Below are 12,897 nucleotides of genomic sequence, written 5' to 3'. Positions count from 1 at the left end.
ATCGACAGGTGTGAAAATACTAATTAAGATAGCTCCCTTGCGAAATCCTACGGAATGAAGTATGTTTCATTCAATAGATTTTAATCCACTGAATCCAATGGTGTCCTTGTTTATACCCCAAGTGGAGCCAAATCTCGAGATATTTTAGCTTAAAGTTGAATATTTTAACACGAGCTCAAATGGCAGAGCATAAAAATATCAGCTTTACAGGCATTTCCCAACACACAATAAAAAATCTGAGCAGACAAATTATGATGTACTTGTAGAAAAATCCCTGTTCTTCTCAATCCTGTCATGTAAAATGCTGGTAATGAGGCATTTTTCAAAGATATTTGCCAAGGAAGATGTAAAAATCAGCTTCATGGTTATAAATGACTGTAGCAGAATACGAACACTGATGTACGTATATACGTATACATACACAAGTGAAACTCACCTACTTGACTAGAGCAGTAGACAAGAGAGCTACCTTAATAAAGAAACCATATTTACCTTGATTTTTACATCAATTCAGTTCCCTTCATTTCATGAAATGATCAAATAATTCTTGTTTTCAATAAAACTGAACATTCATATGAATCTAATCACGGCTCATCGAAATAATCTTTTTTTCTCAGCGTGTTATACACATACATTTACCAGCATTTTTCTACAAGATTTTTCTAGTCTAAAAAAAATGCAAACATTTACATTTAAACAACGGCTGTCTTTAAAAAAAATTCATTGGCGATTTAAAAAAGATTCAAAAGGTATTCAAATGAAATTCAATTGCGATTCAACCACCATTCAATGGAAATTTGAATCTTGAATCTATCAGACTATAGATAAAGGCCCCATTTACTCGAACTGTTACTCGAAGCGGTACTAAAGATTCAGGCATTATGAGTAATTTTATTAAATATCCAAGTTAAATTACAACTAAGCAACATTGATAGTAGGCAATATGCTTTTTTTCGATGAAACTTCTCATTTGTAACTGTTAATGTGACATTTTTATTTGGCGTGATCAATAAATGTCAATGAATTTAAAAATAGACTTTCATATCAAATCAGCCAAATGAAGTTTTTTTTACTACTGCATTCCAATGCATATACCGATGCAAGCGGTAAAATATTTTGAATCTAAAAATTGAGGTTCAGAGATTAACGTTCAAAGAACGGCTGTCTTTGAAAAAGTTTCATTGGCGATTTAAAAAAGATTCAAAAGGTATTCAAATGAAATTCAATTGCGATTCAACCACCATTCAATGGAAATTTGAATCTTGAATCTATCAGACTACAGATAAAGGCCCCATTTACTCGAACTGATACTCAAAGCGGTACTAAAGATTCAGGCATTATGAGTAATTTCATTAAATATCCAAGTTAAATTACAACTAAGCAACATTGATAGTAGGCAATATGCTTTTTTTCGATGAAACTTCTCATTTGTAACTGTTAATGTGTCATTTTTATTTGGCGTGATCAATAAATGTCAATGAATTTAAAAATAGACTTTCATATCAAATCAGCCAAATGAAGTTTTTTTTACTACTGCATTCCAATGCATATACCGATGCAAGCGGTAAAATATTTTGAATCTAAAAATTGAGGTTCAGAGATTAACGTTCAAAGAACGGCTGTCTTTGAAAAAGTTTCATTGGCGATTTAAAAAAGATTCAAAAGGTATTCAAATGAAATTCAATTGCGATTCAACCACCATTCAATGGAAATTTGAATCTTGAATCTATCAGACTACAGATAAAGGCCCCATTTACTCGAACTGATACTCAAAGCGGTACTAAAGATTCAGGCATTATGAGTAATTTCATTAAATATCCAAGTTAAATTACAACTAAGCAACATTGATAGTAGGCAATATGCTTTTTTTCGATGAAACTTCTCATTTGTAACTGTTAATGTGTCATTTTTATTTGGCGTGATCAATAAATGTCAATGAATTTAAAAATAGACTTTCATATCAAATCAGCCAAATGAAGTTTTTTTTACTACTGCATTCCAATGCATATACCGATGCAAGCGGTAAAATATTTTGAATCTAAAAATTGAGGTTCAGAGATTAACGTTCAAAGAACGGCTGTCTTTGAAAAAGTTTCATTGGCGATTTAAAAAAGATTCAAAAGGTATTCAAATGAAATTCAATTGCGATTCAACCACCATTCAATGGAAATTTGAATCTTGAATCTATCAGACTACAGATAAAGGCCCCATTTACTCGAACTGATACTCAAAGCGGTACTAAAGATTCAGGCATTATGAGTAATTTCATTAAATATCCAAGTTAAATTACAACTAAGCAACATTGATAGTAGGCAATATGCTTTTTTTCGATGAAACTTCTCATTTGTAACTGTTAATGTGTCATTTTTATTTGGCGTGATCAATAAATGTCAATGAATTTAAAAATAGACTTTCATATCAAATCAGCCAAATGAAGTTTTTTTTACTACTGCATTCCAATGCATATACCGATGCAAGCGGTAAAATATTTTGAATCTAAAAATTGAGGTTCAGAGATTAACGTTCAAAGAACGGCTGTCTTTGAAAAAGTTTCATTGGCGATTTAAAAAAGATTCAAAAGGTATTCAAATGAAATTCAATTGCGATTCAACCACCATTCAATGGAAATTTGAATCTTGAATCTATCAGACTACAGATAAAGGCCCCATTTACTCGAACTGATACTCAAAGCGGTACTAAAGATTCAGGCATTATGAGTAATTTCATTAAATATCCAAGTTAAATTACAACTAAGCAACATTGATAGTAGGCAATATGCTTTTTTTCGATGAAACTTCTCATTTGTAACTGTTAATGTGTCATTTTTATTTGGCGTGATCAATAAATGTCAATGAATTTAAAAATAGACTTTCATATTATTAAATCAGACAAATTAAGTTTTTTTCAATACTGTATTTCAATGCATATACCGATATGAGGGGTAAAATATTTTGAATCTAAAAATTAAGGTTCAGAGATTTACGTTTAAACAACGGCTGTCTTTGAAAAAAATTCACTGGCGATACAAAAAAGATTCAAAAGGTATTCAAACGAAATTCAATGGCGATTCAACCATCATTTAATGGTAATTTGAATTTTGAATCTGAAGCATTTTATACGTCCTGTTGTGGGTAATGCGAATACACTATCATACGTGTAATAAGACAATTTTTCAATGTATTAAATTTAGAAGCCTTATTAACAAAATCGTATTTATAGTATCAGTAGTATTTTATATGATCAAATCATAATGATACTAGTTGAAACTTTACATTCATATTAATTCAGCCACATTAAATCTTTTTTTTAAGCGCACAACTCAAGTGCATCTATCGATATGATGTGATAAGATATTTCTAAGCAAAAAAAATTTCAAAGTTTTTCGATGGTTAAACGTTTGATATTCAAAAAGTTTCACTTACGATTCAAAAGGTATTTACGTAAGATCTCGATCAAAATTCTGCTGTGAGTTACAAAAACTGTAGGTGGCTATTTATTTTGCGATGAAATTATTTAAGGAGTTGAAACATCCGATGAAGAAACGATTCGTTGTTGGAGGCTCTTGACTGTACATCAAATAACGATAGGTATGCGCCTATTATTTATAAATCATTGGTATACCGTACTTTTTAGCAAATTCACAATTTTTATGGTCCAATATTAAATTACAGATTTGTCAGAATAAAAGGATCTCGGGTAAAAAGCTTACCAAGAACTCTAGTGACAAAAGATGACCCACTGGGCGCTCTAGCCAACAATGACGCGTTGAAGACATCACCTTGTAAAGAAAATAATTTGGAGTACTCTACATGTAGGATCTTAAACGATATAGTCGAGATGAGTAGACCTGGCGGCCCTTTACTCTACTGCAGGTATACAATTTTTTTTTTAATTTATGGATGTTAAGTATCAAGTGAACAAGTTGAAAACCAAGACTGTGGGGCTGAAAATTTAAACTTTATTACAATCATGTATCGCAAGAATACGCATTCAAGTAATTATCTTATAATCAGCAATAGTGCACCCCAAAGTTTGACTTCCCATGAAGCGGTGGATAAATATGACGACATAAGTGTGAGTGTTGACTTACACATGAAGACAGATTCAGTACAGGAAGTCGAGCAAGTACGCGAACGCATAGGTTTTGAATTGGGAAGCATTTGGATGCAAAAGAGGGACAGCGTCACTTCTAGCTTGTCGAGTATCGGATCTAGTCTCAAGGACAGTTTTAAGTAAGTTTGACAAATTTTTTTAATACGATGATCCTTTACTATTGTCTAGAAGTACAATTAAAAATCGCGAACCAACAGAGAGTTCCACTTTGACTGTATCATATTGTACGATATGACTCAACGTAAGAGTACTCAATATAGTAACGTTTACTACTATAGAAATGTATAATTTTAGCACATAAAAATTAATTAGACGTAGTAAAAATACTCGAGTATTTCATCTTATTTCGTATCATAACGTTTTTGTGCACAGCTCGTCCGGTTTAAATGGCAAAACATCAAACGAGCTAATCCTTGGTGGCCTGAACAGCCTAAAATCAACTGTTGCAAGGAAGTTTGACGAAATCAAGGAAGTAATCTCCACAACAAGTACGCTAGCAAATATTCAGGACTACAATTTTCGACCGACTAACGGCGTATCCAACGAGAGCCTCGATTCTCTCGCCGATGACTCGGAGCAGGACCAAAACGAGCTATCAGCCAGTATGGCCGGTAATTAAATCCAAAAATTTTATTGTTTCCACATAACTGCACATCGAATATTATTTACAAAATATATGTTTCACTGTGATCAGGAGCCGCGAACGTGGATCTGAGCTCACTGTACAAACTGGCAGATTGCTTGTACCCGAAGATTACGCGCAAAACAAAGAAGCGCTACGCGGCAGAGTTGGTCCTGTCGAGCGCGAGTCGTTGCCACAACTGCTCGGCCATCCTCTACGACGAGGAGATCATGGCAGGCTGGCAGCCCGAGGATACTAATTTGAACACCATCTGCCAGTTCTGCGACAAGGCCACGGTTCCCTTGCTCACCGTTACCATTCTGGACTCTAGGTTGTTTTCAATTGATGAAGTTCGAATAATTTATTTACGTTAATGCTTACAACTGAAAAAAAAATCTTTTACCGACGTACTTATTTTTCATCAGGTGTGAAAACGGCGAAGCGAGCCACGATCCCCTGATGGCGGGCCTCCTGCAAGAGCCGCGCGAACTGCCCGAGCCGATAAGCGTCCCGTACCTCAACCCCCTAGTGCTGCGCAAGGAGCTCGAGAGTGTCCTCAGTCAGGAGGGCGACGCCTGCCTCACCAAGCAAACGTTCATCCAGGAGCACCCCATCGTCTACTGGAACCTCATCTGGTACTACGAGCGCATCAACCTGACGAGCCACTTGCCCGAGCTCTGGTTGGGCGACTGCGAGCCCCGCGGCGAGCCCCTCACCACCACCTGCGCCACAGTGGGCGTCCGCACCCTCTGGGACAACGAGAAGCTCCACATGGACCGGCTACCCATGTACATCCAGTGGCGGAACAACATCGAGGACAGGGCGTGAGTCCCACATTTTCTGACCACCAACTTTCGTCTTTGGTTGACTGTACCTCCAGTGAATTGGGGTAATTTTTTTTTTTCTCAGGTTCATGCAAAACGTGATTACGTACGTGAGGCGCAACGACTTGGTCGAGCCGATCAGGAGAGTCGCGCTTGAGCGCAACAAGAGCCGAGGCAACGAGCAAACGTCCTTTTCCATCTACCGCGACATCCTTTTCCTGGCTTTCATCGTCCTCGGCAGGGGAAACATCGATCAGGGTAAAACTGGCATTTTCTCATCTTTTTTTCACTGGTTGAGTAAAAACTTTTGGTTACAGGAATATTCGATCGCGAGTACACGCTTTCGCTGGACAAACTGACCGAGGGCGAAGAGTCGCTGCTGTGCTCGATTGACGCGGCCCCGTCGCTCATGACACTCTATTGCCGGCACTTTTTCAAACAACTGAACGTCTGATTGCTCTCACACGTGGTGGGAATGGGATGCGGGAGCTGATATTTTACTGATGCAAAGAAAAAAAAGTGATGTTGTTATAAAATGCAACGATTTCAACTTCAGTATGAAAAAGCAGAATTGACAAGCTAGTATAATTAATTTTTGTGAGGAAGACGAGATTTCAGTTGATTTTCATGTACTCCACTCGCTGAACTCATTAATTTTCCATCGAGGGGCTGCGCACTCTTGAAGTCATTAAAAAAAACTTCGTAAGTCATTTTAAGTCTTTTAAAGATTTCAGAAGTCTCCAAAAGACTTGAGAGTGCACAGCTCCTTGTTTTCCATCCTCGCACATAGGTGTAACTATACCGTCGAATTTAGGAAAAGAACTATTTGTAGTAAAAATTGTTATTTTTTACGCTTTTACTTGCATCTGTATTCGGGTGCATTTTTAGTTTTTGCATATTAACTAAACCGTGAGACTCGTTGAATTATTATCGACGTCTTTACTCATTTACATTTTTATACGCTATCTATGCAATGTAATCTCTTTGATACTTTTGTATTACAGAGAATTTATTTTTATAAAATGTTGTGTCGAAAATGTTATTAATAATTTAGATATTATATGTAGACTTAAGTTCGCGTTTAATAGCTAAATAGACATGTATGGATATTTATAATTTTTGTAATTAGAAACAAAAATTTAAGAGCATATATTATATACATCATAGCTAAAAATAAACAATAACGTAAAGTGCGATTATTAACATATCACTGATATTACTCGCACGATGGAAGTATATGATTGTCAACGACGCTAATTTATCATGTCAATATGATAGTAAGATTTGGATGTGATGCTACTGAATAAGCAAATAAACGTTATGTGTATACAAAGTGTAATAATAATGCAAAACTATATGGATCATGTATAAGGAAGTGTGAATTTGTCTTAAAATAAAAGAGAAATTAGATGTAGCTCAAAAGAGCCATAAACATGTGTATGAAACTGGCGAATGGGGCATTACTAATTTATAGTTCGTAAAGTAATCGAGTTCGTTTGAAATAAATGAAATTGTATGTAGCGGAGCGCGAAAGAGCAAAACCCAAGCTGATATTGTATAAAGCACAATTGTTGTTACTGGAATGTTGATGTACTGCATGAGTATACATTAAGTAAAAATAGTGATTTTTTTGTACATCAAACTACTGTCATGTACCAAACTATCACATAGCCTTATGTTAATCAATGGAATAATAATAATTGTATATAAATGGATACAACGTAAGATATTATTTAACGACCCTGACCTTTATTTCTGCAACAAAATTTCCTCGACCTGATGCAAACTCTCCTACACCACCCTTATAAATACATTGAAATTTTAACAAAATATAGTTAATCACTTTATTATTGAGTGAATTTTCAACTCTTAGTTATAGATGAGACGAATAAAATAAAAACAAAATAATAATAGGCAGTAAATTGAATTGTAAAAAAAAAAAAAAAAAAAAAAAAAATATGATACTCCAGCAAGCCACCCCCACGTTCAACTTACCTGACTTACCTCAGTTACCTGTTGTACGGACGGTGGGCTACTAAGGTAAAACGCCCAATACTTGGACAAAACTGAAATTCAGACCGATACTTGGACAGTGGAAAATCAGTCATTGTAGCAAATAAAAAAGAGATATTTTAAAAAACGTAATAGATTAATATTGCTATGATTATTATTGATGATATACTTGAATTTTTAAAAAAATTTCAGCAACATTTAATACATGCGAATGATTCTAAATTTCACCGTAGGCGCCATAAGACTGCGATAATTTTTCTCCGTTTTCTATGATTTTGATAATAGGTAATGCTCGTTAAAATTAATCCAATGCATTTGTATAAATGCTGTATGGTATTATTTTACAACTTTTACATTAATTAACAATATTTCTAATGTAATCGTGGACAAAAAAAATTTTTATAATGTAAAATTAGCTGTCCAAGTACACCTCACGATTTCGTAGTAGTTGGACAGACGTGGAGCTCTTGTCCAACTTCAGGTCATAGGCACAAAAACGTCGTAGCCAGTACATGGACATACAATCAAAGTTGTTTACCTTTTAACGTAGTTAATCTTTTATGCGAATTTTTTAAACAAAAGTGTATAAAAAGTGAAGTACTTTGTAGAAAAAAAACACTTTACTAATCAGTTTTGTTGTTAAGGGGTGCACCGCTTTAAGAAAATTGTTTTTTCAACATTTTTAAAAGTTAACCTCCAATTCACTGTAAATACAGATGAAGTATGGGTTCTGAAAAGAGGAAAAATGTTTTTAAAAAAATATAAAATAATGAAAAAGAACAAAAGTGGAGGTCATACAACAAAAACAAAAAAGAAAAGTAAGAAAAATTATAGTCTTATTAAAAATAAATCTTAAATAACAAAATTAAAAAAAAAACAGTAAAATTGGTTTTACACTATCTCACTGATAGAATAATTGAAAAAACTGAGTACCGAGGTGAGAGCTTAATTGAGTTGGATAATTCGTTTGCTATTGAAGAGATGCAGTTCCTTCTAAAGAAAATTCAAATCAAGAAGGAGAAGTGCGATTCCTCACAATTGAAAATGTTGAAAATCAAAATGCACCCTGAGGGATTTATCTTGCATTTAATAAATTATTTTTGGAAAAAAGATTAATAATTTTACTTACGAATTTTACGTAATAAATTTGTTATTATTTATCCCCTTCGTTAACATTTTTTCGTTATAAGGTATTTATCTAAATACATACTTTAGTTTTAATAAGTACTTGTGCCTTATCGTAATTTATACAACTGTAAAATCGTTTAAGTTAGTATTGTCCAAGTACTGCTTTCCAACTTGTCCAAGTACTGCAGCATTGTCCAACTTTTGGTTTTCAAGGTTGTCCAACTACTACGACAGTCGAGAATGATTGTCCAACTACTCCGATAAGTTGACATGTTTTAAAATGTACGATAACTATTATTTAAGAGCTATTTTAAAACATTTTTTGTGTGTTATATAATCCTAAGGCATCCTAATTACAAGTAATTATTTCAAAAATATGGAAGTATTGCACATTAACTTCGGAATATGAGCGTTAAAATTAGTTTCGAAAAATCTGTCCAAGTATTGGGCGTTTTACCTTACAACGTAGCAAACCATTCAAACCGATCCGTTTGCGTGGGCGAGTCAGAGCCGGAGCACATATCTCTGACAGCAGAAAGGCAATTTGGTCTATATATACTAACCAGACACTTTTTTCGCCACATGCGGGAGCAAACTGGAAAAACTGCTACCGGGCCAAGGACTCGTCGGGAGGGTTCAAAGTGGATGCATTTCGCGAGAAAAAAATATTTTCTAACCTTGTATCAACTTTTATTTTCGTTTTAACCGTTCGGTATTTTACAATTCGGTATTGAACACCGATTTTCGTGCATTTTAGTGCACATAGAGCATCGGTGTCCGCCACGCGGTCGGGACTGGAGTTACTATCACGGCAGCGTTGTCCATCTGTTGTCGATAATCAAGTAATCCGGTCGTATACATAAGTAGTATTGGCTTTTCTTTGATAATGTATAGACAACCGGTAATCACGATAATAGTACGCTACGGTATACCTATATGTGGCAAGACATTCAGATGTAACATATTATACGAAGTAAGAAGGAATGTTGAGAATACTGATTATAGATTTAGTTGTGAGGTTTATTGTCATCGTGATATTAATGCAATATCCACGTGTTATTTATGCTAATATATTATTGTTAGAGATAAAAAATGTAAACTATAAATTTAAATTGGTTAAAAATTTTAAATTTAGCGCTTATTTGTAAGCTTCCCTATGAGGTCAAATATCGACGGTCAATCAAATCGAGCGTTTTAAAACAGTGATGCATCATTTTTCTCAAGAGGTTCAATAAGTATACTGTATACAAAAGGAGCTCACAATTTCGTTCACTTTGTATTCCTAAACGTATACACTCTCAATCTTACTCTAGCAACATTTCTGTTACCTCTAATGACGCAAATGTTTTTTTAAACATAATTTCTAGTTTAAATGTCATATTGTCATGTGAATGATGAAATGTTAATTTAAAAATATTTTTTCTAAAAAAAAAAATCCTTGCGACATAGTATAATTAATGTAAGCGATATTCGAAAATTACGAGTAATTGTATTTTGCCTTGACTTAAAATCAAACATTTTTTCAGAGTACAAACAAATCAAGTAGCATCACTCTTGATTATATTTTAATATGATAAACTTGTTCCATTTTAATTTTTTCTGTTATTTAATGCAGTTGATCTTTGAAAAATTCTTCTCAAACAATATACGCAAGAAGGCTTTATTCACGTGACAACCAATCTTTCAAGATAGGATATAAGAGGCATTTTTTATGCTCACCGGCTATTCATTGCATCAGAAGAACAAAAAGTGACAGATCGAAGGGGGAGGGGTAAGAAAGACCGGGAAATAATTACCGTTGATTAAACGTTTCGCGGCTCTCGCATCTCCTCCATTGCTCTTTGGCGAACTACACAATGGGCCGAGCACGTCGAGGAACCATTATTATCCACTTGTGTACACGCGTGTGCGTTGTTGGCTGAACGCCTGTAATTCACCCTGTATACCCGTCTAACGAGTTTCTCCAAGTACACCCGGCGCGCCCGCCCATATATACGTAAGTACAGAGAAACAAAATGAAAGGGAAAAGAAGGAAAAAAAAAAAAAAAAATAGACAAACAATTCAAGTAAGCTCGCATTCACTATATAGAATAAAACAAGTTTGACGTTACGAGTGCGAAGGAAACAAAATCGGGCTCGAGGATGACTCGACAAATTGATCAGCAGCGGATCAGCGCGGTAGCGACTCTTGGTTTAAATTTTTCACCGCGAAATATGCATACGCAGTATACTCCCTTTTGCCGCACATCCCCCGCCTTCCTCTCTTACAACCCGAAGCCGCTCGGAGCAATAATTCATTGCGGAAGCGAAGCTATACATGCAAGGGCCTCCCATCCGCCTTGAACGTACTCATGCATAATATTGGACGCGGTCGCGCTCTCTTATCGGGAGGGCATTTTTTACCCACGTCCAATTACACGCCACCACATCCCGCGCGCGAAAAAGAAACACGCCACTGGAAAAAGCTATTGACAAAACTGCTGCAACTGGTATAAATATATGTAACATCGCGGTAAAGCAAGTTTTGCATTTTTCACGCGCAGCGGAGATCATTTCTGTATACGCTGATATCTTCGATTCGACTCAAATTAATGTGGTAGACGAGCGTGAGTACGAGAGAGAGAGAGGGTAGGAAAGAAAAAAAAAAAAAAAGAGGAAGTTGAAAACGATTGCACCGACGAGTTGCCGATCGAGAGATCGGGGTCCATTAAAATTTGAGCGACGAGTGCGACGACGAGCTCAAAGTGAAAAAAGAAACAAGAGGATATTATGCATTATCGTTAAAATATATACAAGCAGACGAGTTGCGGCGGCTCATTAAAAAAAAAAAAAAAAAAAAAAAGAACCCATACTCAATCTACCGACGAGGTGCTCGTGTGTATTAAAGATTCCCTCGGTCCCACGTCTTTAATTTGCACCGGCATCGACCGAGTGTGTGTATATACAGCAAAACTCCCCCCCCCCCCGTTGTATACAACGCACAAGAGGAAAGGGGGAGGGCCCGAGGGGGCTCCCTATACTTTCTTTGATCAGCCGTGCAATATATGTATATATACTCACCTGTGTATGTGTACTTACCTTATGTATGTACAACCGCGAACGGGCGCGTGCCCATGGGTGTACGCGTACCTATACACCCGACGCGATCGAAGCACCGAAGGAAGGAGAGACGAGATATGGTATACGAGTAAAGGTGGGTAGTATATATATATATATATGTATAAGGAAGGGAGTCGAGAATCGTATTAGCGGCCATGACGTACGAGGCACGATGTACTTTACGAGCTACAGTATATATGTAGGCGAGAGAGTAGCTGCTCACGCACCCTCGGTACCTATATATACATACCCTCGACCCCGCGGCGGCGGTTCTCTTTCTTCGCTGTGTATGTGTACCTATGTGGCAGCAGAGCACAGATCTGCTAAACGAGGAGAAAGATGACGGCGGCTGCAGCAGAGGAGAGAGAGAGAGGACCGCTCGAGCGTGAAATCAATTACCCGGGAGTTCTGGATTGGCCAAAGTTGGCCCCGCCTACTGCCCGGCCCACTGTTTCCTGGTCGAGCCAATAGCGGTGCTGGGGGATGGCTGTCGGAGGGATTGTTTTTTTTTTTTTTTTTTTTTTTCTTTTTTTCTTGCCGATGAGACGCGCTAAGCAGCCAAGGGAATAATTGTACGGTGCTCAGAGAGCCCGGACCGCTTTCGCCAGGAGGCTTGTTACTCCTTTGGATGCGTTGGTTTTTACCCCTACACCCTTCGTTCGTCGATGGTGCGCGTGCACGGGAATTTTGGCTATTCGAAAGTTGGGAGGGAGGGGGTGTTGATTGAAAGTAGCTGCGCAATTTCAGTGCTTTCAATTTAAGTTTTATAATTACTCGGGGTGCGAGGTAATTAATTTTTCGTCGATTATAATACAAACTTGACGCGTTTCGGGGCTCGTACAATATTGTCATCATCGAGCCGTGTTTTCCACTTTCATTCCCGTCATTTAAGTACTTTCACGGATTCGATCGAAACGATTACCTCGCACTTTTCACTTGATTCATTGGATGATGAATCGAATAAAAATAGTTTTCAATTACATCGTATGATCACGAATATTTTCTCGTCACAAGCTTGCACACTTGCATTCGCTAAAGTACGGATAAATAAATCGGATTCGGTGACAATTAACCAATCAAGTTAATGTTTTATCTTCA

At 36.5% G+C, this 12,897-nt stretch overlaps 1 protein-coding gene across 1 annotated transcript; it reads left to right on the top strand.

Annotated features, from left to right (window-relative positions):
• Positions 1–3,548: 3,548 nt before the first annotated feature.
• LOC149374567 (DENN domain-containing protein Crag-like) lies at positions 3,549–7,240 on the top strand. Its single transcript, XM_089593204.1, has 8 exons — positions 3,549–3,587; positions 3,672–3,872; positions 4,014–4,232; positions 4,486–4,724; positions 4,808–5,066; positions 5,161–5,559; positions 5,645–5,817; positions 5,877–7,240. The coding sequence occupies exons 2-8, from the start codon at positions 3,838–3,840 to the stop codon at positions 6,011–6,013; spliced, it is 1,461 nt and encodes a 486-aa protein (XP_089449330.1). The 5' UTR covers positions 3,549–3,587; positions 3,672–3,837; the 3' UTR covers positions 6,014–7,240.
• The last annotated feature ends 5,657 nt before the right edge of the window (positions 7,241–12,897 follow it).

This window comes from Copidosoma floridanum, unplaced genomic scaffold (assembly GCF_036245765.1).
Source record: "Copidosoma floridanum isolate Cflo_tuat_1 unplaced genomic scaffold, Cflo_Japanese_pri ptg000019l, whole genome shotgun sequence".
Classification (NCBI taxonomy): Eukaryota; Metazoa; Arthropoda; class Insecta; order Hymenoptera; family Encyrtidae; genus Copidosoma; species Copidosoma floridanum.
The sequence above is the reverse complement of the archived record's forward strand: the minus strand, read 5'-3'. Positions and strand labels throughout refer to the sequence as shown.